We start from the raw sequence: 24,435 nt of genomic DNA on the forward strand, positions 1-24,435 counted from the left end.
CCGATCCCGGCCCGCTCCCGGCCCGATCCCGGCCCGCTCCCGGCCCGGCGGAACCGCGCGCGGGGACTCACGGGACACCGAGTCCGCGCGACACTTCCGGCTCCGTTCCCATGGCGACGCCCCACCCCTAAGAAGTGCTGATGGCCTGGCCACGCCCACCCGGGCGGGACAAGCGCTGTTGCCATGGGAACGTCCCGCCCGCTGATTGGATGACAGGGCTATCGCCACGGAGAAGCCCCGCCCCGGAGGCGGGGCCGTCGCTATGGCAACGGGCCACGCCCAGGCTCGCCGCAGCCCTTTCAAGGCCTGTCCTACCGGGGTGTCGTTAATTAATCACCCCGTTAATTACCCTTCTCCCCACCTGCCGCGGCCCCGCCAGGGTCCGGTTGTGTATTTAGGGCGCCAGGACGCCTCGAGGGTCCCAGGCACCCCTCGTTCTGCCCCCGGGGCTGTCCCAACACCCCGATCAACCAGAGGGACAGCAGTTGATCCCACCACATTCCAGTAATTATCCACTCCGTTAATTGACGCATTCGTTTAATCGTTTGGGCCATCAGCGGAGCTCTTTGATGGGTTCTGGCTGGAGCCCTGGCTTCCAGCCCTGTCCCAGCCAGGCACCGGGGACTAGGGACACAGGACGCGAGCCCAGGGACAAGGGACGTGGGGATCTGGGACAAGGGGACACGGGGACAGCCAGCCCCGGCGGGCTCCTGCTCCCCCGGGGAATCTCTGCTCCAGCACCTGGAGCACCCCCTTCCCCTGGCGCCGAACGCCCACTTTCATCCCTTTTTACCGGAAACAGGAAATAAAAAAGCTTGGGAATCAAAACACGTTAAAGCCACGGGTTCACGTTTAATTCCCCGACTCCCGAGTGGCCGAGTCCCCCTCGTTCTTCCACAGGGAATGTGCCACGCTGCTCCGGCCTCTCCTTCCATGCCTCCGGACAGATCCCCGCGGGATAGCAGCACCGGGAAGGGCAGGGGCAGCCGAGGCTCCGGCAGGTGACAGCAGCGCGCACCTCGCGCTGCCAGCGCTCGTTAACCAGAGCGGAGTTAATTAATTACAGTGACCAGAGCGGAGTTAATTACAGTGACCAGAGCAGAGTTAATTACAGTGACCAGAGCGGAGTTAATTACAGTGACCAGAGCGGAGTTAATTACAGTGACCAGAGCGGAGTTAATTACAGCGACCAGAGCGGAGTTAATTACAGTGACCAGAGCGGAGTTAATTACAGTGACCAGAGCGGAGTTAATTACAGCGACCAGAGCAGAGTTAATTACAGTGACCAGAGCGGAGTTAATTACAGTGACCAGAGCCCCGCACCCACCTCCTCCTTCCTGGAGGCTTCCCGACCTCCTCTGCATCACCGCGGAGGGAGCCTGGAACGGGAAAGGCAGGAATGTCACCGGCCCTGCCGCCCCCGCTCCCCCCAGATCCCAGGGGCTCGGCGTCTCCATGTCCGGGGTTTCCATAACCGGCCCCGGGAGGTGCCGGGAGCGGCCTCAAACGGCCCCGGGACGCTCTGGCAGCGCTGCAGGAATGGTGGGAGCCACGCCAGGCCCCCCCACGCTGGAGCCTGCGGCGGGAAGAGCCGGGGCAGCCGGGCACGGCGGATCCCGGGCTCTGCAGAGCCCCGGCTCGCTCCAGGAGTGCCCGGCTGGAGCCGGGCGCGACTCGGGGACAGCCCAGGAGCGTGGCCGCGCAGCCCACGGCCACAGCAGGGGCTGGCAGGCTCCCGGGAGCCGAACGGCCCGACATTCCCGTGGCATGCCAGCCCTGCAGACTCGCCCCGGGCAGCCCAGGAGCACGGGCGGAGCCGGGGACGGCGCTCACCTGGGCAGGGGGGTGGACAGGTAACTCCCGCCCGGATGGAGCTCCATGTCTCAGTCACGGCATTCCCAGGGAACTTCAGCCCTGGCAGATGGGGGGAGAGGCCCTGGTCGCGTTAATCAACCAAAACTGCGCTAATTACGGTGCTCGGCCCCTCGAATCCACTTCCTTCTTGCTGGCGGCTCCCTGAAGCCCGCTGGATGCTCGCAGCAGGAGCCTGGAACGGGGAAGGGCAGGAGTGTCACCGCCACCGGCCCCACCGCGCCGGGCCCGGCCCCCCAGCTCCCACCGAGCTCGGCCGTGTGCGGGGATTCTATGACCGCCCCCGGGAAGCGCCGGCAGCGGCCTCAAACGGCCCCGCGATGCTCTGGCAGCGCCACAGGAATGGCAGGGGCCACGCCAGGCCCCGCCATGCTGGAGCCTGCGGCGGGAAACCGCTCCCGAGGGAGCCGCGATGCCCCGGGATGCCCGGGACAGCCCTGCCTAGAACGCGCCGCGCCGCGCGGCCCTCACGACCGCGGCGGGGCCCGGCGGGCGGGGAGCGCCGCAGCCCGCGCGGCCCCGGGAGCCACCGGAGGCGCTGCGGCCCGCGGCGGCGGCCCCGGCGGCGGGGGGGCCGCGGATGGCGGCGGATGCGCACGGGCCGCCATGCCCCCTCACCTGCTGCGGCGGCGGCCATGGCGGAGAGAGCGGGCGCCTCCTGATGACGCCACAGGGAGGCGCGTGTGGCGCACGGGGTGGGCGTGGCCAGCGAGAGGGGCGTGGTCTGATAACGCGATGTGACGTCACGTTTGAGGCGGGGTTATGGGGCGTGGTCAAACCGTGCTGGGCGTGGTCAGCCGGGTTCAGCGGCGGTGGGCGTGGCTTGGGGTGCCGGCCGTTTGGCGCAGGCGCGCTGCGCTCGTCTCCCCCCGGCGGCGGGACGATGACGTCACGGGAAGGCGCCGCCCAAGATGGCGGCGGGGCCGAGCCGCGGGCGCTGAGGCGGTGCCGGGACCAGGAGGGGGATCGGGATCGGGACCGGGACCGGGAGGCGGGGCTGGAGCGGGAACCGGGCGCGCCATGGCCGCCGCCGCTGCCGCTGCGCGTTGAGGCCCCGCCGCTCAGCCGGGCCGGGATGCCCCGGGGGGGGCCCGGGCCGCCGCCGGAGCCATGGAGGAGGAGGGCAAGAAGGGCAAGAAGGTGAGAGCGGGGGCCGAGGGGCAGCCGGGGTCGCGCCGTGCCCCCCGAGGGTGGCTGAGCCCGGGCGGGCCCCGGCCCGGAGCCCTCCGGCGGTGCCCGATCCCCTCCCGGGGCTGTTCCAGAGCCCCTTCCCGGGAGTCACCGGCTGCCACTTCCCGGGAGAGTGCCCGCGTCCCCTTCCCGGGGGCCCACCCAGAGCCCCCAGCCCGCTGTGACTGAGGGCTCGGAGAAGGTCATTAATGGACGGGGTTGATAGCTACGGAGCGATTAATTTATGAGTTTGCTAATTCATTTAAATTATTACTGGTGCGAGTTAATTGAATTCCTTCCTCTACTGGCTGGTGCCTTTGCGATGGCTCCGGGGCTCAGCGGCTCCAGCCGTGCCCGAGGTGCCCTGGTTTCCCTCCTTTCGGCCCATTTCCGCGTCCTCGGGAGAGGCTCAGCCAGGGCTGCTCCGCACGCCTGCAGCAGGAGCGTGCATTTGCTCCCAGCGTTCTGGGGAGAAGCTGGAGATTCTGGGAGGCCCTGGCCTCGCAGGGATCCCGGGAGGTGGCAGCAGGCTCCCGCTGGAGCCCTGCCCCAGTTCCAGAAGGAGTGAAGCCGAGTGGGGTTGTTTGGGGAATTGCCCTCCAGGCTTCCCAGACAGTCCGGTTTGGGAACTAGACCCCCGTGATGCCACTCTGGGAGGAATTTTTCACCTGGAGACAGCATGGTGCTGCTCTTGGGAAGGAATCAGCTCCCGAGGCTCCAGGGGGGTTAGGCAGAGCTCAGGCGTGTCTGAGGCACCCCACTGTATTTCCTGGCACGGGGAAGAGTCCGGATCCTTCCATCCTCCCTTCCCCAGGGACACGTTGGGCTGGTCCCCTCACCCTCTTATCCCACCTGGATAATCCCGACGTGTCTGATCCCCAAAGGCTCCTGGGGCCGTTTCCCAGGGCTGCTCCCACTGCTGTCCTGTCCTGTCCCATCCCGATGGATCAGGAGCTCCGCGGGCCCTCTGGAGCAGGGCTGAGCTGGCACCTGGCCCTGCCTTGGCTGTGGCCTCTCCCGAGCTGATCCATGGCCTTGTGGAGCTTCCTGGAGCAACTTTCCCGTGGTTTTGGTGGTTAGTTAACCCTTGGAGCTGCTGCCCGTGGATCACCATTAGACCTGGAGGATTTGGCTGCGGAGATGGGAAGATCCGTCCTTGTCTTCCTCAGGTGTTCCAGCTGCAGGGAGAACTCTTCTTCCTGCTTGTCCCGCTCTGTGGCTCGCTCCAGCAGCGCTCCGAGCTGAAGTGAAGGCACCGAGTTCCCCCAGTGCCGATGCAAAGGGAGTTCAGGGCAGGTTTGGTTGGGATAAGGAGGAAAATCCCAGCCTGGCTTTGGGGCCGAGTCCAGCTTTAGATAAAATCTGAGCTGGTTTAAACTGGAGCCCTGGAATTCCTTCCAGGAGCTCACTGGTGGCTATCCCAGCGGGAAGGGGAGCCGTCCTGGGATGAAATAGCATTTCCCACAAGTGTTGGGAGGCAGAATGGATCCACCCGGAATTCCGGCGGGCCATGGGAACCTGCTGGGTCTGGCAGGGGCTGGTGTCACACCTGGAGCCTCAGGTGAGGATGGGTGCTCCCAGGAAGAAGTGTGGGGGGAGGGGAATTGTCTGGGAGTGATGTCCCTGCTGCTCTGACTCCACAACCCATGCCAGGGATCCAAAGCTGGCACGGTTTCCCTGAGGGAATTCCCTGTGCAGTCAGCTGTTAGTGTGAAATTACCAGCTTTTCCAGCTCGGGGATGCCCTGGAGAGCTGAGGCTGGTGCCATCTGCCTCTCCCAGCAGCTGCTTCAGCATCTCCCTCCTGAAACATGGAGCTGCTGAGCTTGGAGTTTCATCTTTGGGGGAAATTCTCCTTGAAACTCCTTTGTTATCCCGCATTTCCAGCCCTGTGCCTGGGCTGATCCCCAGCCTGGGCAGCAGGAATGGGGATTGTGCCCCTCTGCCCCTCAGGTGAGACCCCACCCGCAGAGCTGCCCCAGCCCCGGATCCAGCAGCACAAGGACCTGGAGCTGCTGCAGGGCTGCAGCCCCTCTGCTCTTCGGGATAGAGTGGATTTTGGAGTGTCCATGCTGCAGGATGCAGGGGCAGTGTGGATGTGCTGGGAGACTGGGAATTGGGGTGGTGGAGGAGCTTCCACTGTCCCAGGCTGCTCCCAGCCCTGCTGGGTGTTGGAACAAAACAACTCTGAGCTTGGAAGAGAAACGAGGGCTCAGCCTCCCTTGGCACGGGGATATTCCCTCCTGGGCGTGGCAGTGGATGAAGGATTTGGGGTGTTGCCGGGGATTTAGGGGTGCAGGAGGCAGGATGGGAGCCGGGAACGGGCTCGTGCCCCGCCGTGGGTCCCTCCCCAGCTCAGTCTGTCACGTGGGACAGAGGAAGCTGTGGCCGTGGCACTTCCTGGCCCCGAGCGCCTCGACGGCGGCACCCCAAAACAAGGAGAGCGTTCCCTCATTCCCTGCGGCTCCCCCAGCACAGCTGGCTCCTGCTCTCCTGGGGAGTTCCATGGAGGACGAGGTGGGTGCTGGGCTTTGGGGTGCCCCGAAAGCAGAAGCTGTTTCAGGCTGCGTCACAGCCGGAGGTGCCTCCACCCGGGGTTTGGAGTCCCCAGTTCCCCCCAGGAGAGCACGGAATCGTCCCAGCCCTCGGGGTGCAGCCACATCCTGGAGGGAAAAGGGGGTTTTCTCTGGGTTGGGCTGGGTCTGGATCCTGCCTGGCGGAGGGGGAAGTGTCTGGGTGCAGCCTCGGTCCCGGTGGCGCATTCCTGCATTGCTCTGCTTTGAATTCCTGAAAGATTCCTGTGGAACTGCAGCCTTGGGCATTGGCAGGCAAGATTTCGGGTGGGACATCCCAAAGTTGGAGAGTCCCCAAATCTCTGTTCTTGGTCAACTGACCTGTTGTGTCCAGGATTCCCTTTTCTCCAGAGTCCCAGCCCCTTGGCAGGATGATGGAGTATCCTGATCAAGGATCGTGGGGTCCTTCTCCTGGATGCTCTGTGTAGGGATGCTTCCCAAAAATCCACACTGCTGATCCTGAGGCAGGGCTGTGGAGCTGTTTCCTCTCCTCTCTGTCCTGTAAGATGCCTTCATTTCTGTCTCCCTGATCCAGGGGATGTTTTTCCAGGCCGGGCTGTCCCCAATGTCCTTGCGTTTCCTTGTGAGCTGGTAATTCCCGTCATCCCAGGAGCTTTTCCTTGCTTTAAAATTAAATAATCCACCACTGGAAGCATGTTCTCTGCCCCCTTCAGATCCCACATTCCTTTCCCTTGCCCCTGAGGATCAGAAAAGCCAGGATGTGGTTGTCCTGGGGGGTGGGAAGCAGAGGCCCCCAGGGAATGGAACACTGAAGCCACATGTCCGAGGAGTTCCTAGATCCAGCCATGGATGTGTCTGCTCCAGACATCTACTTGCCCTGGGAAACCTGGAATTGGGGCAGTTAGGGGATGTTCCCAGTCATTTATCTGGTGCAGAGCTTGGTGAGATCCACATGGCATTCCCAGGCTGAAGGACAGCTGTGTGTTGGCTCCAGTGTTTTTCCAAACCTGGCACTTCAGGGTTTGGAATTTCCCATTTTTCCCAGGGAAATCCACTTTCTGTGTCATTTTCTCATTGTTTGGGGTCTCACTGGAACATTCCTCCCTGTTTCTTTGGCATTCCTTGTTGAGTTGCCCCATCAGACCCTCAGGGAGGTACAAAACCACGGAGAGTCCCTGTGGATCCGTTGCTCACCTGGAATATATTGCTGTGTATGAAAGCTGTATTTCTCTTACCTGGAAGGTTGAACATAGTGACTTTGGGGGGAAACCACTATATTTTGGTAGTGGGAACGCTCAGCACCTGTGCTGTGTCCCAGGAAAAGGGTTTTCTCTGGAAAGCCATGGATTTATCGCTCCAAACCGAGCGTTGTCCATGGGGCAAAAGCAGCAGGATGGGATTGAGGGTCGCTGGGCAGGAGGGGCTGCCAGACCCCGCAGTGCCAGTGCCAAACCCCCTTCTCACCCCGATCCTGGTGCTCCCATTCCTCTCCCCAGCCTGGAATTGTGTCCCCGTTCAAGCGAGTGTTCCTGAAGGGGGAGAAGGGCCGGGATAAGAAGGCTCAGGAGAAGGTGACGGAGCGGCGGCCGCTGCACACGGTGGTGGTGGCGCTTCCCGACCGCGTGGAGCCCGACCTGCTGCTCCACGACTACATCGAGAAGGAAGTCAAGGTACCCACAGGGGCCCTGCTCCTTGGGAATTCCTTCCTGATATCCCAGCTGGCAGTGGGAACCCCTTCCCCCTTGTCCAGAGTTCCTCTCCAGCTCTCCTGCAGCCCCTTAGGCACTGGAAGAGGCTCTAAGGTTTCTGTGGAGCTTCTCCTTGAACATTCCCACCTCTCACCCATCTCAGTTTTCCTTGGAGCATCTCCATGACTCGTTCTGCCATGTCCAGGATCGTGTCCGTGCTGTGGTAACGGTTTGGCTCTTCTGTCCCAGTATTTAGGGCAGCTCACTTCCATCCCGGGATACCTGAACCCCTCCAGCCGCACGGAGATCCTGCACTTGATCGACAACGCCAAGGTGAGCGCTCAGCTGCTCGGGGACTCCCTCCCAGCAGGCACAAATCCAGGCTCACGGAGCTCCCCCAGGCCTGGGCCAGCTGCTGCTGTTCCGTGGGTGGGAGGGACGGCTGTTCCCAAAGGGGAAACAGCCCAGTGAGGGAGTGGAATGGATTTCCCAGAGAAGCTGTGGCCCCATCCCCTGGAAATGCCCCAGGCCAGGTTGGATGGGAAGCGGCCTGGGATAGTGGAGGGTGTCCCTGCCCATGGCAGGGAGCTGGATCATCCTTAATCTCCTTCCAACCCCAACCATTCCACGACTAAATCCATGTGGATCCTGGTGTTCCAGAGAGCCCACCAGCTCCCGGGGCAGCTGACCCCGGAGCACGACGCCGTCATCAGCCTCTCTGCCTACAACATCAAACTGGTGTGGAGGGACGGGGAGGACCTGATCCTCAGGGTGCCCATCCATGACATCGCCTCCGTGTCCTACATCCGGGATGACTCCGCACACCTGGTTGTGCTCAAGACAGGTGAGCTGTGGCCATGGAGTTGGGATTGTCCCCCTGGGGGTCACCTGGGACAGTGGAACATGTCCCTGTCCATGGCAGGGGGTGGGGCTGGGTGGTCTTCAAGGTCTCTCCGATCCAAAGCATTCCGTGAGGGTTCCATGACACCTCGTTCCCTGTGCATGCCACATCTGCATGGTTTGGGAACAGGGAGCTGGGGAGAGCTGAGCCAGGGATTTATCTGAGTACAAACCTCATGGATAGGCTGGGGAATAAAGGAATAAATGCCTCAGGGGCTGGAAATCTGGTGGAAATTCTGAGCTGTGAGAACAGCCGGACAACTGTCAAAACCAGCTCCAAACTGGAGGCTTTTCATCCCATTCTCCTGCTTCAGGGCTCTTCCTCACCTGCAGGACTCCTTCCCATCCCGTCCCTGCCCTTCCCTCACCTCTCGTCTCCCCTCAGCTCAGGATCCCGGGATCTCGCCGAGCCAGAGCCTGTGTGCCGAGGGCTCCAAGGCGCTGACGTCAGGCTCGCTGTCCGAGAGCGCGGGGGGGCCCCTGGAGTCCTGCTGCCTGGTGGTCCTGGCCACGGAGAGCAAGGTATGGCTATCACTGCTCCATGGAACCCTGGGAGCGCCCCGGCCTGGGCTCGGAGTCACTGGGGTTGCTGGGACGTTTCTGGCTCTCAGATTGTGGTGATGGTGGAGCCACAAACGCCACAGTGGCCAAGTCCTGTGGTGCAGCTGGATCCTTCGCTGCTCTCACACCTGTGGGACACAGATTTAGGGATGGCAGGTGTGGTTGGCATTGCTGGAGCACCTGGAGAAGGACTCCTGATCCCTGTCCCAACCCTGGGACACAAGAGGGTCTCCAGGAAGCGTTTCCCTTGGTCCCTGTTGCCCAGAGCCTTCTGCAGCAGCACAGAATCCACGAGGACAATCCCACAACGGGGATTTGCTGACCAGGGTGTTTTCCCTGTGCTGTGCTGACCTGGGAATTTGTTTTATCCAGTGTCTGGATCCAGGGATTCCAGTCTCAGCCTCTCTGGTCTCCACTGAAGCTGGAGCTTCACTCCCCTCATTCCCGGCTCTGACATTCCCTGGGGCACCTGCACCCCTCTGGGATGAGCCAAAGTCCCAGGGAGCTGCATGGAGGAGCCTTGGCACAGAATGTGGGGGGCTCCTGGGTTGATGCTGGAGCATCCCAGCTCCTGCTGCCGGGTGGGAATGCTGGGAGGGTGATGGACCTGGGCTCCGTGCCATCCCTGATGCCCATCCCGCAGAGCCAGAGGGAGAGGGGGATGTCCCTGCGTGGGATCTGCCACAGCTCCCTGCTCCTTCCCAGGTGGGTGCCGAGGAGCTGTGCTCCCTGCTCAGCCAAGTCTTCCAGATCGTTTACACCGAGTCCACCATCGACTTCCTGGACCGCGCCATCTTCGACGGCGCCTCGACGCCAACGCGGCACCTGTCCCTGCTCAGCGGTGCGTGTGTCCTGTGCCTGGGGCTGCTCCGGCCACCCAGCGCCTCCCCAGGGCCACACACAGCCACAGCCGGGGGTGGCTGAGGCTGGGAGAGCCTCAGGAGCCCCCGAGCCCACACCCAGGGCCACACAGCCACAGTCGGGGGTGGCTGAGGCTGGGAGAGCCTCAGGAACCCCTGAACCCACCCAGGTGCCACACACAGCCACAGCCGGGGGTGGCTGAGGCTGGGAGAGCCTCAGGAGCCCCTGAGCCCACACCCAGGGCCACACACAGCCACAGCTGGGAATGGCTGAGGTTGGGAGAGCCTCAGGAACCCCTGAGCCCACCCAGGGCCACACACAGCCACAGCTAGGAATGGCTGAGGTTGGGAGAGCCTCAGGAACCCCTGAACCCACCCAGGTGCCACACACAGCCACAGCCGGGGGTGGCTGAGGCTGGGAGAGCCTCAGGAACCCCTGAGCCCACCCAGGGCCACACACAGCCACAGCTGGGAATGGCTGAGGTTGGGAGAGCCTCAGGAGCCCCCGAGCCCACCCAGGGCCACACACAGCCACAGCTGGGAATGGCTGAGGTTGGGAGAGCCTCAGGAACCCCTGAGCCCACCCAGGGCCACACACAGCCACAGCCGGGAGTGGCTGAGGTTTGGAGAGCCTCAGGAGCCCCCGAGCCCACCCAGGGCCACACACAGCCACAGCTAGGAATGGCTGAGGTTGGGAGAGCCTCAGGAGCCCCCGAGCCCACCCAGGGCCACACACAGCCACAGCCAGGAATGGCTGAGGTTGGGAGAGCCTCAGGAACCCCCGAACCCACCCAGCCCCACACACAGCCACAGCTAGGAATGGCTGAGGCTGGGAGAGCCTCAGGAACCCCTGAGCCCACCCAGGGCCACACACAGCCACAGCCGGGGGTGGCTGAGGTTGGGAAAGCCTCAGGAACCCCTGAGCCCACCCAGGGCCACACACAGCCACAGCTAGGAATGGCTGAGGTTGGGAGAGCCTCAGGAGCCCCCGAGCCCACCCAGGGCCACACACAGCCACAGCTGGGAATGCTTGAGGTTGGGAGAGCCTCAGGAGCCCCTGAGCCTGCCCAGCCCCCAGCACTGCTGAGGCCACCACTGACCCTGTCCCCAGGTGCCACATCCCCAGGGATGGGGACTCCACCCCTCCCTGGGCATCCTGTTCCAATGCCTGACCGCCCTTTCTGTGAAGGAATCTTTCTGAGATCCAGCCTAAACCTCCCCGGCACAGCCCGAGGCCGTTTCCTCTTACCCACTCGCTCATTCTTGCCTTTCTCCCTTCCAGCCAAGTCAGGAATCACTTTTTGTCTCTCCTGGCTTGGGAAGACACCGAGTTTGTGCCTCTCACATTCCATCTCCCAAATTGTTTCCCTGCAGATGACTCTTCCACCAAAGTGGACGTGAAGGAGCCCTTCGAGGCAGATGCCAGCACTTTGTGAGTGATCCATGGCCCCTGGAGGCGGGATTAGCACGGATCTGCTGCCATCAGCACACCGGGAAGCTCAGCTGAGCCCGGCCGGGTCCCGGGGGGGTTGGCACGGATCCTGTCTGGGCCTGGATTGTTCTGCATTCCAGGAGTCATATCCACAGCGAGCAGTCCCTGTGTCAGCACGGAGCAGGGTCACCCGCTGGAGCTGGGAGAAGGGTTTTCCCCAAAACCTTGTTATCTGGGGAACTTCTCCCTCCTGGTCACTGGAAACATCGACAGTGTTTGTGGGATGAAATCCTAACGCAGACCGTTGGTTAACCATTGCTCCTGGAATAGCCAGCATAAAGGGATACTCGAGGAATGTTTAACATGGGGGAATTGGGAACCTTACTGAAAATTGCACATTTAAGCCCAAGGTGTGGAGTGTGGGGGTTTTTCCCTGTGTTGCTCCCAACAAGGAAGCAGCCAGAGGGATAATTCCCCACAGAGGGCTTCATTGTCACTGTCACCAAAGCAGTGTTCACTTCCCTGGGAGTGTTGGGGTGCCCTCAGGAGCTGGGGGCTTCCAGAATCATGGACTGTCCTGGGTTGGGAGGCACCCCGAGGATCACCCCCGGCCCTGCACAGGCCACCACCAGCACCTCCCCAGGCAGCCCGAGGAGGCGTGGAGAGCTCACCCGTGCTCGGTGTCAGTTCCTTTGCAGACACGCTGGAGGCAGGGGACACGTCCCCGTCGTCCTTCTCGGCGCGCCCGTCCCCACACGTCACCACGGCCAGCGAGAGCGAGCTCAGCACCACGGCCACCGAGCTGCTCCAGGACTACATGATGACGGTGGGGTTGGGATTTGGGATTGGGGGGGGGGTGGGATCAGGCCCCGGGGGCAGGGACAGCTCGTCCTTCCAGCCAGGCTGGGCTCGGAGGGCCTGATCGTGGGCTCATGTCATGGAATCGTGGATTGGTCTGGGAAAGGGGCAGTAGGGATGATCCCATCCCACGCCCTGCCATGGCTGGGACACCTTCCACTAGCCCTGGCTGCTCCAAGTCCCATCCAACCTGGCCTGGGGCACTTCCATGGATGAGGCAGCTACAGCTTCTCTGGGAAATCCACCCAAGTCCCTCACTAGCCTCCCAGCCAAGAACTTTGTCCCAGTATCCCATCTAAATTGCCACTTCTCCAGTGGGAATCCATTCCCTGTGTGCTGTCCCTCCATCCCTTGTCCCCAGTCCCTCTCCCGCTCTCCTGGAGCCCCTTCAGGCTCTGGCAGGGGCTCTGAGCTCTCCCTGGAGCTTTCTCCTCTCCAGGTGAGCATTCCCAGCTCTCCCAGCCTGGCTCCAGCCCTGGAACAGTTCCAGGCCTCCTCTGGATCTCTCTGCTTTTCCCACAGGAGCATTCCCCCCCCACACTTTTCCCTTTCCCAGCATCCAAGTCCCCTCGTGCCCCGAGGCTCCACGAGTCACAGTCCCAGTGTCCCCACAGCTCACCCCTGCTTTCCCACGGGGTTCCTGGCGCTCCCAGTGCCATTCCCAAGGCTCCCAGCGCCCCTTGCCAGGTGCCATGAGGGCCCTGCTGTCCCCACAGCTCCGCACGAAGCTGTCCTCGCAGGAGATCCAGCAGTTTGCCATGCTGCTGCACGAGTACCGCAACGGGGCCTCCATCCACGAGTTCTGCATCAACCTCAAGCAGCTCTACGGGGACAGCAGGAAATTCCTGCTCCTGGGTGAGTGTGGCACGGCTCCAGAGCCAGGAGCCCAGAGGCTGGAGGGGTGAGGGGGTGGGGGCACAGGGAGGCCTTGGGGTGCCACCACCAGAGAAGCATCCCAGTCCATCTCCTGTGGAGATTCTTCCTTCCTGAGGACAGCTGGTCCATCCAGCCCTGCTCATCCCACAGCTTCAGGCTCTCCTCGGAGCTGTTCCCTGCTCCCACCTGCCTGTGAGGCACCTGGGAACCTCCTCCAGACCTGAGACTCTCTCCCAAACCCAGAAACCTCCTCCAGAGCCAGGGAATTTAATTCAGAACGAGAAATCTCCAGGCCAGGAAACCTCCTCCAGAGCAGGGATATTGAAACAACCTGATATCCTAGGAAAACGGGTCAGGAACACAAAACCCTCCCAGCACAGGAGCAGTGTCTGACCGCACCTGGGGAAAGGGGTCAGCAATTCAGACTGCCCACACAACAGGAGTAGTGTGTCTCACACGGTCCCCCTCACCCTGGGGACACCGAGGGGATGGGACAGATGTCCCTGAAGCGACAAATTATTGGGATAAGCTCAGCAAAGCCGAGCAAGATGCCAGGTGAGGAATTAGATCGTTTGGAGCTCAGAAAATCCCACTTGAGCCGGATTTTGCCCTCAGTGAGCAGTGGCTGCAGTCTCAGGTGTGAATGAGTGGGGGACCCTGGAGGTCCCTGTCCCTCCCAGGGACAGAGAGGCTCCCGGCCTCTCCTAGAAAGTTCAGGAACCCCCCGGGTCCCCGTGCTCACCGTGCCGGCCCGAGCCGTGTCCCTGCTGTGTCCCGGCTCCAGGCCTGCGTCCCTTCATCCCCGAGAAGGACAGCCAGCACTTCGAGAACTTCCTGGAGACCATCGGGGTGAAGGACGGCCGCGGCATCATCACGGACAGCTTCGGCCGCTACCGCCGCTCCCTGGGCGCCGCCTCTGCCTCCAACGGCACCGGCGCCGCCGGCAGCTCCGACGAGCAGTCGGTGCCCTCGGAGGAGGACGAGTGGGACAGGATGATCTCCCACATCAGCAGCGACATCGAGGCCCTGGGCTGCAGCCTGGACCGGGACTCGTCCTGAGGGAGCCCGGCATCCGCAGCTGCTCCCGCCTGGAACTCGGGGCTGCCCTCGGGGGGACCCCGGGGCACAGAGTCACCCCGGGGGGGGGACGTGGGGCTGCCCCCTGTGGGGACGTGGAGTGTGGAGCTGGTCCCAGGGTGATCCCGGGATGTGGAGCTGGCCCTGGAGGGACCCCAGAACAGGGAGCTGCCCTCGGGGGGATCCAGGACACGGAGCTGCCCCTGGAGCTGCTCTTGGGGGGAACATGGAACTTGGATCTGCCCCAGGGGAACTCTGGAGCTGCCCGAGAACACCAACCTGTGCCCTCATGGAGATCCTGGAACATGGAGCTGCCCTTGGAGGGATCCCAGAGCCCTCCTGTGGGATCTGGGGGCTCCAGCAGGGTGTCTGCACTGCCCCAGCCTCATTACCAGCGCCAGGGGCTCCAGCTGGGATGTGGGGGACAGACCTGGATTTGGATTTTGGGGACAGATCTCCTCCCAGAGGGACAGATCTGCTCCTGAGGGATGTCCTGAGTGTTGGGATCTGTTCCCAAGGGCCTGGATCTGCTTCCCCCCCAGTTTACAGTTTGCACAGCGGGTCCCCCAGAACTGCCCCCCCAAATGAAGTTTTACCACAATGTGAATTTTTTTCACCCTCTCATCCATGGTATTGGAACATTCCTGAACATTCCAGCTGCCCCACTCTGGGATTCCCCCAGTCACTGCCCCCCTCCTGATCCTCCCCAGGGTCCTGCTGGGGAGAGGAGCTTGGTGAGCCCCCAGAGCCCCCTTTATCTGCATCCCCTGGGGGGCTCCCTCCCTGGCTGGGGTCCCCAGCTGGGCCTGGAGGTCCCATTATCCCACAGCCACGCCCAGGGGCTCTGTTGCCTCCCCGCCTCTGGAGCCAGGTGCTGACTCAGCACTTTGGGGATCCAGCACATTCCAGAGGCTCCAAATCCCCCCAGTGCCCGTAACCCCTCTGCACCCAGCTCTGCCCCCTTCACGCTGCCCACCCTGGGGTGACCCCCCACACCACTACCCCACTGGTGAGCCCCCCCTCCTTTCCCAGGGGTATCCCTACCCCTCCCTCCCTCTGGAATTCAGGTGTTCCAGGAGCTGAGGCACCTCCAGGGAGTCACCTGGGGGACACAGAGTGTCCCGTCCTGCAGCCTTTCCCCTTCCAACACAAGAAAATGGAGAGCAGGAAAGGGTCCCTGAGACTCCTGGGATCTGGGGACCAAGAGTTCCCTCCCTTCCCAGCCCTTGGAGCTCAGGGGCTTCATTCCCATCCCAGGCCACACCCCAAATCTGGAGGGAAATGGGGTATCCCTGATCCCCAAGGATGCTGGGAGCACCCTGGGGTGCTGCCACTCCCCCAAAACCTGTCCTTGTACCTCCCCCATCCCAGTTCCACCCCTGGGCGCTGCCCCCCCATCCCACTGCTGGAAAAGGGGCTCCCCAAGCTCCCAAAATCAGGCCTGGGAGGCGAGGTGCGATCCAAGGGGTGCAGGAGGCCTTTATTGAGCAGTCCAGGGGGCCAGGAGGAGGATGGGGGGCAGCAGGAAGGATTTGGGGGGGCTCTGTGCATCTATACAGGGGGCCAGGACACCCCCGGCTGCTACATGGTCAGTTCCTGTGGGAGAGAGCAGAGGCAGAAATTCCAGGGTCACCCCCAGTTCCTGCCGGGGAGAGGGGTCACAGCCCCAATTCCCAGTGGGAAAAGGGGTGGGGGTCACAGCCCCAACTCCCCCTGGGAAAAAGAGGGGGGGGGGGGGGGGTCACAGCCCCAGTTCCCAGGGGGAAAAATGGTGGGGCGGGGGTGTCACAGCCCCAATTCCCAGTGGGAAAAGGAGAGGGGGTCACAGCCCCAATTCCCCCTGGTAAAGGGTGGGGGGGGGTGTGTCACAGCCCCCCACTCACCATGATGGCGTTGACGATGTCGTTGTTGTTGTGCCGCAGGGCCCGCACGGCCTTGGGCCGTGACACGTTGGCCTGGGCCATCACCAGCTCGATGTCCCGCACCTCCAGCCCCGTCTCGTCCACCTGTGGGGGGCACGGCGCTGTGAGACCCCCGCCCTGTGGCACACGCCCAGCCCTGAACGCCAGAGACCCCCCCGCACCCCTCCCAGGCCACTCCACCCTGGCCTCGGCCATCCCCAGCTCAACACCTGCACCTCCAGCCCTGTCCCGTCCACGCCAGGGTCACAGCACTGTCACCCCCCACGGCACCCGGGGGGCTCTCGGAGCCCCCCAGCACTCGCCTCCTCCTCCTCCTCGCTCTCCTCCTTGATGGCCAGGGCAGGAGCAGCGTCGGTCACGAGCGCCGAGTGCTCCAGGGGCACCTTGAACTTCTCAGCCGCTGCCTTGTGCACTTGCTGGGACAGGTCCTCGATCTGGGGGAAACACGGGGTCACCATGGGCCCCCCCGAGCCAGCAGCTCCCCCCCAAAGCCCCCCGAGCCCACCTTGGCCTCCCCAAAGACGATGTAGATGTCGGACGCGGGGCTCTTGAAGACGTCGGGTTTGGAGATGACGAACAGGATGTTCTTGGATTTGCGGATGGTGATGCGGGTGACGCCGTGGATCTGCCGCAGCCCCAGCTTGGACATGGCCTGGGGGGGGGCACAGAGTGACCCCCCGCACCCTGGCACAGCAGCTGGGGGAGGCACAGCCCCCCACAGCACCCCAAATCCCCGGGGTAACAGGGAGCCAGAGATGGGGGATGCTGTCCCTCAGCGCGGCCAGGATGGGCCCCCCCCAACCCACAGTGAGTCCCACCCCAGAGTGAGGACCTGCCCCTCCGAAGTCCCAGGACTGGCCCCCCTCCCCAGTCCCTGGGATGGGACCGCAACCCTAAGGGGCACCCCAGGGCCCCCCCACCTTCCGGGCCTTCTTCTCGCTGCGGCTCTGCTTGGCTTTGCTGAGCGGTTCCTCGCCGGGGCCAAGGGCGTGGCCAAGGGGCACCTGCGAGAGGTGGGGTCAGTGGGGCCCCCACACCCCGGGGGTCCCCACCTCCCCCGACCCCCCCAAAACCCCACCTGGGGCTGGGCAGGGGGCAGCTCCGAGCCCTCGGGCTCCTCCAGCTCCGGGATGGACTCGTCGTTGCTCTCGGACTCGTTCCCGGACCCTGCACAAAGGGGGGGGTGGGGCGGTGAGAGGGGCTCCCCGGACCCCCCAGAGGCAGGGGTACCCCGCGGGACCCCCCTCACCTCGGTGGTTGGGCTGGCAGCGCTGGGGGGCCGGGGGGGGCTGGGGGGCCTCAGCCTCGCTGGACGAGCTCGACTCCGACTGCAGAGACCCCCGGGGGGGGGCCCGGCCCCCCCCAGCCCCTGGGCCCCCTGCCCGGCCCCGGGGCTCCGGCTCCTTCTGCGGGGAGGGCTGGGGGGCTGTGAGGGCAGAGGGGCTGAGCTGGGGGGCCCCCAAAACCCCTCTGGGGGCTCAGCCCCGCCTGCTCGCCCCCATCGCGCTCCCTGGGACCCCCAAAGGCACCCCCAGCTCTCCCGACTGCCCACCCTGGTCCCAACACCCCATAGAAGGGGGGGGGGGGGGCTGAGCTGGTGGTGCCCCCCCCAAACCCCCCGTGTGGCCGCACCCACCCGGGGACCCCCCAGCGTCCCCCCGGGGGCAGTGGCCAGCCCAGCCCCACAGCCATGGGGGGTTTGGGGGGCTCTCTTACCTTCGAGGTGCTTCCTGGAGAGGGGCAGCCTCGGGGGGGGCTCCTGGCGGGGGGGGGGCCTGGGCAGGCTCGGGGCCAGGGCGGCAGGAGGAGGCACTTGGCTGAGTTTGGGGGGTGCAGGGCAGGGGGGCTCAGGAGGAGGAGGCCCCGGCTGAGCCCCCGCAGCGGGCAGGGGGCTGGCTGCGACCCCCCCCACGGGCTCCTCTTCCTCCCGCTGCTCGGGGGGGCCGGGGGGACTCGGGGGGACTTTGGCATCGGTGTCCCCTGCAGCGCGGCCGGGGGGCTCAAGGCCCGGCCGGGGGGTGGGGGGCTCCTGCAGGGCGGGGGGCAGGACCCCCGGGGCCCCCCGGAGCGGGGCGGTGACACCCGGCCCGGCCCCGCGCCCCGAAAAGGCACCGGGTGGTGGGAGCAGTTCGGGGGGGGCCGGGGGGGTCCCCACAAACACCTCCCGCTCCGAGGCCGTGAACCGCGGCGAGGGGGGCGCGGGGGCCGCATCCTCATCCTCCTCTTCCTCCTCCTCGGGCTCTCCGCGGGGCCCGGCGGGGCTCGGGGGGGCCTCTCCGGAGCCGCCCTCGGGGGCGGTGACGGTGACAGAGCTGGAGTCGGTGCGGGAGCGCGACGTGTCCGGCAGCTCCGGGGGCAAATCCTCGGCCGAGGCGGTGGCCGCGTCCCCCCCCTCCTCAGGGACATCTCCAGGGGGCTGTGACAGCGTCGCCTGTGCCAGGGGACACGGGGGGACAGCCGGGGACTCGCGGGATGGGGCCACCCCGGCTGCCAGCACCACGGGGGACACGGCCCGGGCCGGGGGACATGGGGCAGGGACAGCGGCCAGGGGGCTGGGGGCCACCGGGTCGGTGGCCACGGTGTCCACCGGGCCGGGGGTTACTGCATCAGCGGTCACGGTGGCCGTCTCATCCTGGGGGGAGGTTGGTGTCACCGGTTTGGTGTCCGTGGTGTCCATCACGCTCGGGGTCACTGGGGCAGCGTCCGTGGTGTCCATCAGGGCAGGTGTCGCTGATGTCACCAGGCCGGTGGCCGCAGTGTTACTCTCATCCAGAGCGGGTGGTGTCACTGATGTCACCAAGTCAGTGGCCACAGCATCCTTCAGGGTGGATGTCACTGGTGTCACCAGGACAGTGTCCACAACTTCCATCTCGTCCAGCAGGCTGGGTGTCACCAGCTCAGTGGCCATGGTATCCAGCTCACGTGGTAGGCTTGGTGTCACCGGTGTCACCAGGCTGGTGGCCTCAGTGTCGGGCTCATCTGGGGAGCCAGGTGTCACCAGTGGGATTGGTGTCACCAGGTCTGTGGCCACAGTGTCCGGCTCATCTGGTGGGCTTCGTGTCACTGTTGTCACCAGGCTGGTGGCCACAGTGTCCGGCTCATCTGGGAGGCTGGGTGTCACCAACGCCACGACATCAGGGGCTGCAGCACCCGACGGGCTGGGTGCCACCAGGCTGGTGGCTGTGCTGTCCATCAGGCTGGCTGTCACCGGAGCAGCGGCTGCAGCGTCCAGCTCATCCAGCGGGGTTGGTGTCCCTGGTGTCACCAGGTCAGTGGCCACAGTGTCCAGCTCATCAGGCGGGCTGGCTGTCACCGGGCTGGTGGCTGCAGCATCCATCTCATCCAGGGGGGTGGTCGGTGTCACTGGTGTCACCAGGTCAGCGGCCACCGAGTCCATCAGGCTGGGTGTCACTGGTGCCACCACGTCACTGGCCACAGTGTCCATCTCATCCAGGGGGGTTGGTGTCACTGGTGCCACCACGTCACTGGCCACAGTGTCCATCTCATCCAGGGGGGTCGGTGTCACCGGTGCCACCACGTCACTGGCCACAGTGTCCATCTCATCCAGGGGGGTCGGTGTCACTGGTGCCACCACGTCACTGGCCACAGTGTCCATCTCATCCAGGGGGGTCGGTGTCACTGGTGCCACCACGTCACTGGCCACTGAGTCCATCAGGCTGGGTGTCACTGGTGCCACCACGTCACTGGCCACAGTGTCCATCTCATCCAGGGGGGTCGGTGTCACCGGTGCCACCACGTCACTGGCCACAGTGTCCATCTCATCCAGGGGGGTTGGTGTCACCGGTGCCACCACGTCACTGGCCACAGTGTCCATCTCATCCAGGGGGGTCGGTGTCACTGGTGTCCCCAGGCCGGTGGCTGCAGAGTCCAGCTGGCTGTGGCCGTCAGGGCTCCCCACTGTCCCCGTGCTGAGCTCAAGGTCATTGTCACCATCACTGTCACCCCCAGGGCCATCCTGGGGCTCCCCACTGGTCCCCCCCAGCTGGTGGCTCTGGGGGTCCCGGGCACAGAGCACAGGGGCCTGGGGGACAGGGTCGGTCACTGCCAGCTCTGGGCACGGTCCCTGGCCCAGCGTCGCTCCAGAACATTCTGTGGCTGCCACCTCCTCCTCCTCCTCCTCCTCGGGGGGCTCCGGCGGGGGCCACGCCCCCGCGATGGTGACAAAGGCGTCGCCGTCCAGCTCTGCGTCCCCTCCAGGGGGTGCCAGGGGTGTCCCCAAGGATCCGGGAGCCGCGTCGTGGCCGGCGGGGTGACACGGGGACCCGGCTCGGAGGTGGAGCTCGACACCGGCACGGCCGGGGGAGGCCGGGGGGGTCCCCGGCGGTGTCGCCGCGTCCCCCGCGTGCCGCTCGCTGCCGTAGAGCCGCTCGTCCTCGTCCCCGTCGTAGGCGGCCGAGTCCGAGGAGGCGTCGGTGTCGTCGCGGAAGGCAAAGGCCTCGTCCCCCCCCTCGGGGATGGAGCTCTCGGACAGCGAGCGCAGGAAGGAAGCCGAGGTGCTGCCTTCATCCTCCTCCTCCTCCTCGGCGGGGGCCCGGGGCGAGATCTCCACGGCCTCGGCCTGGAAGAGGAGGCTGCCGCGGAACGGGAGCAGCGCCGCCGGGATCAGCCCCGAGCCCTCGTCCTCATCCTCCTCCTCCTCCGGCGTCTGCCCGTCCTCATCATCATCATCCTCGTCATCTGCACAGCCCGGCGGGGCGAAGGGACCGTCCTCGTCATCATCATCGTCATCCTCCTCCTCGGGGGACAGTGGGGGGAAGGCCGGGGGGTCCCCCAGGCCGGGGGGCAGCACCAGGCCCCCCCCCAAACCTTCGGCCTCACCCTCAGCCTCCCCCAGGCCTTCGGCCTCGGCCGCCAGGTTGGGGGAGCAGGACGGGGAGGTGCTGGCGGTGCCCGAGGAGCCCCAGCTGCCGCCCTCGGCCGTCATGTAGGAGCCCGAGGGGGACGTGGGGGGCGAGCACAGCCCCTCGCTGTCCCCGTCCGTCGCCTCCTCGGGGGGCGGCGGCCGCGCCCCCCCCGCCCGCACCGGCGTCGAGGGGGCCGTGAAGAACAGCTCGGGGTCCAGCGCGGGGGGGCGGCCCGGGGGGGGCTCCTTGGGGGGCGCGGGGAAGGGACAAGGCACGGGGGGCCCCCCCCGCGGCTCGGGCGGGGGGCAGCGCGTCTCCTCCCCCATCACAATGCGGGTGTCCAGCGGGTCCGCGGGCGGCGGCGGCCGGCACGGAGAGCCGGGGGGGGCGGCGGCGGCGGGGCCGGGGTCACAGCTGGCCCCCTCGGGCGGGGGGCGAGCCTCCTCCTTGGCCGGCATCGGCGGGGGGGTCGCGGGCATCGGCGAGGGGGCTGTGGAGAGAGGGGGACACCCCTGAGTGCCACAGCCCTCCCGGGGTCACCGCGGGGAGAGGGGGACACCCCTGAGTGCCACAGCCCCACCCGGGGTCACCGCGGGGAGAGGAGGACACCCCTGAGTGCCACAGCCCTCCCGGGGTCACCGTGGGGAGAGGGGGACACCCCTGAGTGCCACAGCCCCCCCCGGGGTCACCGCGGGGAGAGGAGGACACCCCTGAGTGCCACAGCCCCCCCGGGGTCACCGTGGGGAGAGGGGGACACCCCTGAGTGCCACAGCCCCCCCGGGGTCACCGCGGGGAGAGGAGGACACCCCTGAGTGCCACAGCCCCCCCCCGGGGTCACCGCGGGGAGAGGGGGACACCCCTGAGTGCCACAGCCCCCCCCCGGGGTCACCCTGTGACGGGGGAACGGGGGACAGCCAGGGCAGTGCCCGGGGGGCGGGCTGCTGTCACCCCCACCCAGGCAGGGGTGGGAGAACAGGGTGACCCCCATCGAGAGCACCTGCGGGAGGGTCCCTGAGGTCTGGGGGCACGGGGTGGGGGGGGACAGCAGCAGCGCCCCGTCCCCAAACCCCTCTCTGAGGGGGGCACGCGGTTGCACCAAGGCGGGACCCCGACCCAGAGCCCCCCTCCATGGGGTGGGGGGCGGAGGGCGCGTCCCCACTCACAGCCCCCTGCCCGGGGCGCCCCGTGCCCACACCCTGCGCTCAGTTTGGGGGTCCACAGCCCTGCCGTGCCCACCGCCACCCCAAAAAACACCTGCACCCCCCCAACCCCCCATCACCTGGGCCCCTCCCTGCGTCACCTGAGGCGCCTGGGGCCGGCTCCATGGGGCGGGCGCGGTGGGACCCGCGGTCGCCCCCGGCCCTGCTGCAGCCCAGACCCCTCGCCCCCCCGGGCGTTATAAAGGGGCGGGGGGCGGCGCGGCGCGGGGGGAGCCGGGAGGGGGCGGGGCCCCGCGGGGGTCTGTGCGGGGCAGGTGCCGCTGCTCCCCCCAGTCAGAAATGGTTCGGTCCAGCACAACCCCCCCGCCACGTGCTGGGGACCCCCGAAAGGCTCACTGAGGGGGGGGTCCTGTCCCACTCACACCCCCGGTGCCGTTTTGGGGGTGACTGTGCCCCACAAGGAGGGGGGGCTGCCGGGACCCCGTTAATTCGGCGCGTCCCTGCCCGGCCGCGGCTGCCCCACGCCTTGGGCGCTGTTTCGGGGTCCCCTCTGTTCACCCTGGAGGGCACACCCTGACCCCCCTGCACAGACCAGACCCTCACCCCTTTCTTGGGGACGCCCAGCCTCAGCTCTGGGGGGGCACTGAGGCACAGGGGCAGGGTGACACTGGGGTGTGTCCCTCTCCCCGTCCCCGCTGCCGCCAGCCCCGCAGGAAGGTGCGGATGGCCCTGGCGATTTCTCCCGGCTGTCCCCAGCCCCCCCCCCCGACACGTGACAGTGGCCCCCCGGGGACACCGGTGTGGGGTGACCTTGGGCTGTGCCTCAGTTTCCCACCATGGGGGTGGGATGGTGCTGCGGAGGGGGGGCGAGCCTCAGCCCCTCCGGTACGGGGGGCACAACCCGATGCCGACCCCGCTGCGTTCCTGGGGTTGAGGGTGGTGACCCCGGAGCGAGGTCCCCCAAGTGCCCCGTGCCCCGCCGGGGGGCCCGGGCCGGAGCCCCCCGGTTGTGCCAGGCCCGGAGCCCGGGCGGTGGCGGCTGCCGAGAGCCGCGGCCGGGCCGCGTCCTCCCGCTCCATCCTCATCCTCCCGCTCCGTCATTCCCGCTCTGCTCCTCATTTCCCCGCTCCATCCTCATCCTCCGGCTCTGTCCTTCATCCCCCAGCTCCATCCTCGTCCCTCCTGCTCTGTCGTCCATCGCTCCCGCTCCATCCTCATCCTCCGGCTCCATCATTGCACCTCTGTCCTTCATCCCCCACCTCGATCCACCTTCCCTCTGCTCCATCCTCACCCTCCCATCCTGCAGCCCTTCCTGCTGCGTCCTTCATCCCCCAGCTCCATCCTCATCCCTTCATCGCTCAGCCCTCCATGGCTCCCGCTGTGCCTTTCATCTCTCCATCTCCATCCCGATGGCTCCGGCTCCCTCCTGCCTGCTCCGTCCTTCATCCCACCGGCTCCATCCTCCTGTTCCATCCTCATCCTCCTGCTCCGTCCTTTCCGCTCCGTCCTTCATCCTTCCGGCTCCGTCCTTCATCCCCCCGCTCCATCCTCATCGCCCCGTTCCATCCCCATTCTCCGGCTCCATCCCGCACCCCCATCCCTGCGCTTCCATTCTTCCCGCTCCCTCCTCATCCTCCCGCTCCAGCCGAGCCCCCCGCGCTGCCCCCGGCCTCACCTGCCTCCGCTCCCTCCGGCATCCCGTTCTCCTTCTCCGATCCGCCCCCCCCGGCGGATTTCAGGGATTCTCCGGGCTCGGCGCTGCCCGCGGCCCCCCCCGGCCCGGCCCCCCCCGCTCCCCCCGCTCGGCTCGGCCGGGCGGACGCGGCTGCGGCGGCGGCGCCGGAGCATCAGCGGGGCTGGGGCGGGGGCGGGGGTCCCGGCCCGGCTGATGTCAGCGGGAGTCGCGTCCCGCCCGGCCCCGGCTCTGTCGCGACAGAGGGTTTGTGCCGGAGGGCGCGGGGCGGGCGCCAGGCGCTGCGGCGGCGGGGGGGGGAGCCGGGCCCACCCAGCGCTTGCATCAGCTCCGGGGGGGGGCGCGAGGGCGGGGCCCGGCCTCAGTTTCCCCCACTTTGTCTCCTAAAGAAGGGGGATGAGCATCCCGCGGTGTCCTGGGGGGAGCTGGGGAGGGGGACACAGGGCGGAGCCCCCCCAAAGCGTCTGCGCGAGCGTGGTGACAGCGGTGGGGGGACGGAGCGAGCCGCGTGTCCCCCCCGCGTGTCCCCGGGGGTGCGGGATGAGGGCGGGCATTGTCCCCCCCGGCTGGCCGTGCCCGCGCTGCCGGTGCCAGGCACAGCCCCGGGCGGTGACTCAGCAGCTCCCGCCCCGCCGTGTCCCCCCCGTCACCGTGTGTCCCCCCCCAGCCGGCCCGCGTCCCCCTCCCGGGGGGGCCGGAGGGGTCCCGGGGCCAGGTGGCCACTGATCCGTCCCCAGAGCCCTTCCCGGCCGCGGTGTGTCACCCCCAGGCTCGTCCTGAGCCACCCTTGTCCCCTCACCCCGTGCGGGGACTCGCGGCCCGAGGGTCACGGGGGACACGGTGGGGGCTCCGGCCGGGATGTGCCCCCCCAGAGACACCCCCAGACCGCGAGGGGTGCCCGCCCCCCTGCTCCCCCGGAGCCAGCCCCGTCCCTGTCCCCGTCCCCCCGGGGACAATCCCGGGATAAT

At 66.3% G+C, this 24,435-nt stretch overlaps 3 protein-coding genes across 4 annotated transcripts; 1 reads left to right on the forward strand and 2 right to left on the reverse strand.

Moving 5' to 3' along the window:
• Positions 1–2,753: 2,753 nt before the first annotated feature.
• Positions 2,754–14,448, forward strand: CCM2 (CCM2 scaffold protein). 2 transcript variants are annotated; one of them, XM_068176678.1, is made up of 10 exons: positions 2,754–3,012; positions 7,072–7,245; positions 7,513–7,596; positions 7,924–8,107; positions 8,549–8,685; positions 9,430–9,565; positions 10,959–11,016; positions 11,715–11,842; positions 12,591–12,729; positions 13,535–14,448. In XM_068176678.1, the coding sequence occupies exons 1-10, from the start codon at positions 2,983–2,985 to the stop codon at positions 14,310–14,312; spliced, it is 1,848 nt and encodes a 615-aa protein (XP_068032779.1). In that variant the 5' UTR covers positions 2,754–2,982; the 3' UTR covers positions 14,313–14,448. The 2 variants fall into 2 exon arrangements, with proteins under 2 accessions (XP_068032779.1, XP_068032787.1); XM_068176686.1 differs by having other exon boundaries at positions 2,756–3,012; positions 11,704–11,842; positions 13,535–13,901.
• Positions 14,449–15,281: 833 nt separating this feature from the next.
• On the reverse strand, positions 15,282–15,959 carry LOC137465115 (nascent polypeptide-associated complex subunit alpha-like). Its single transcript, XM_068176880.1, has 2 exons — positions 15,711–15,959; positions 15,282–15,423 (listed from the first exon to the last, which is right to left on the reverse strand). Exons 1-2 carry the CDS (start codon positions 15,942–15,944, stop codon positions 15,409–15,411), a joined length of 249 nt encoding a protein of 82 aa, XP_068032981.1. The 5' UTR covers positions 15,945–15,959; the 3' UTR covers positions 15,282–15,408.
• A 29-nt stretch (positions 15,960–15,988) lies between these two features.
• Positions 15,989–21,954, reverse strand: LOC137473107 (NAC-alpha domain-containing protein 1-like). The gene is made up of 7 exons (XM_068188871.1): positions 21,915–21,954; positions 17,466–21,104; positions 16,999–17,175; positions 16,828–16,916; positions 16,670–16,753; positions 16,255–16,401; positions 15,989–16,183 (listed from the first exon to the last, which is right to left on the reverse strand). Exons 1-7 carry the CDS (start codon positions 21,937–21,939, stop codon positions 16,004–16,006), a joined length of 4,341 nt encoding a protein of 1,446 aa, XP_068044972.1. The 5' UTR covers positions 21,940–21,954; the 3' UTR covers positions 15,989–16,003.
• Between the last annotated feature and the right edge of the window lie 2,481 nt (positions 21,955–24,435).

Source organism: Anomalospiza imberbis, chromosome 1 (genome assembly GCF_031753505.1).
Source record: "Anomalospiza imberbis isolate Cuckoo-Finch-1a 21T00152 chromosome 1, ASM3175350v1, whole genome shotgun sequence".
NCBI classification, from domain to species: Eukaryota; Metazoa; Chordata; class Aves; order Passeriformes; family Viduidae; genus Anomalospiza; species Anomalospiza imberbis.

Coding starts and splice junctions, on each gene's coding strand:
- LOC137465115 (XM_068176880.1), bottom strand. CDS start 15,944: ATGGCCGAGGCCAGGGTGGAGTGGCCTGGGAGGGGTGCGGGGGGGTCT.
- LOC137473107 (XM_068188871.1), bottom strand. CDS start 21,939: ATGGAGCCGGCCCCAGGCGCCTCAG. Junction 21,105..21,914: donor GCCGGCCCCAGGCGCCTCAG/GTGACGCAGGGA, acceptor CTCTCTCCACAG/CCCCCTCGCCGATGCCCGCG. Junction 17,176..17,465: donor CTCCAGGAAGCACCTCGAAG/GTAAGAGAGCCC, acceptor CTGCCCTCACAG/CCCCCCAGCCCTCCCCGCAG.
- CCM2 (XM_068176678.1), top strand. CDS start 2,983: ATGGAGGAGGAGGGCAAGAAGGGCAAGAAG. Junction 11,843..12,590: donor TCCAGGACTACATGATGACG/GTGGGGTTGGGA, acceptor CTGTCCCCACAG/CTCCGCACGAAGCTGTCCTC. Junction 12,730..13,534: donor CAGGAAATTCCTGCTCCTGG/GTGAGTGTGGCA, acceptor TCCCGGCTCCAG/GCCTGCGTCCCTTCATCCCC.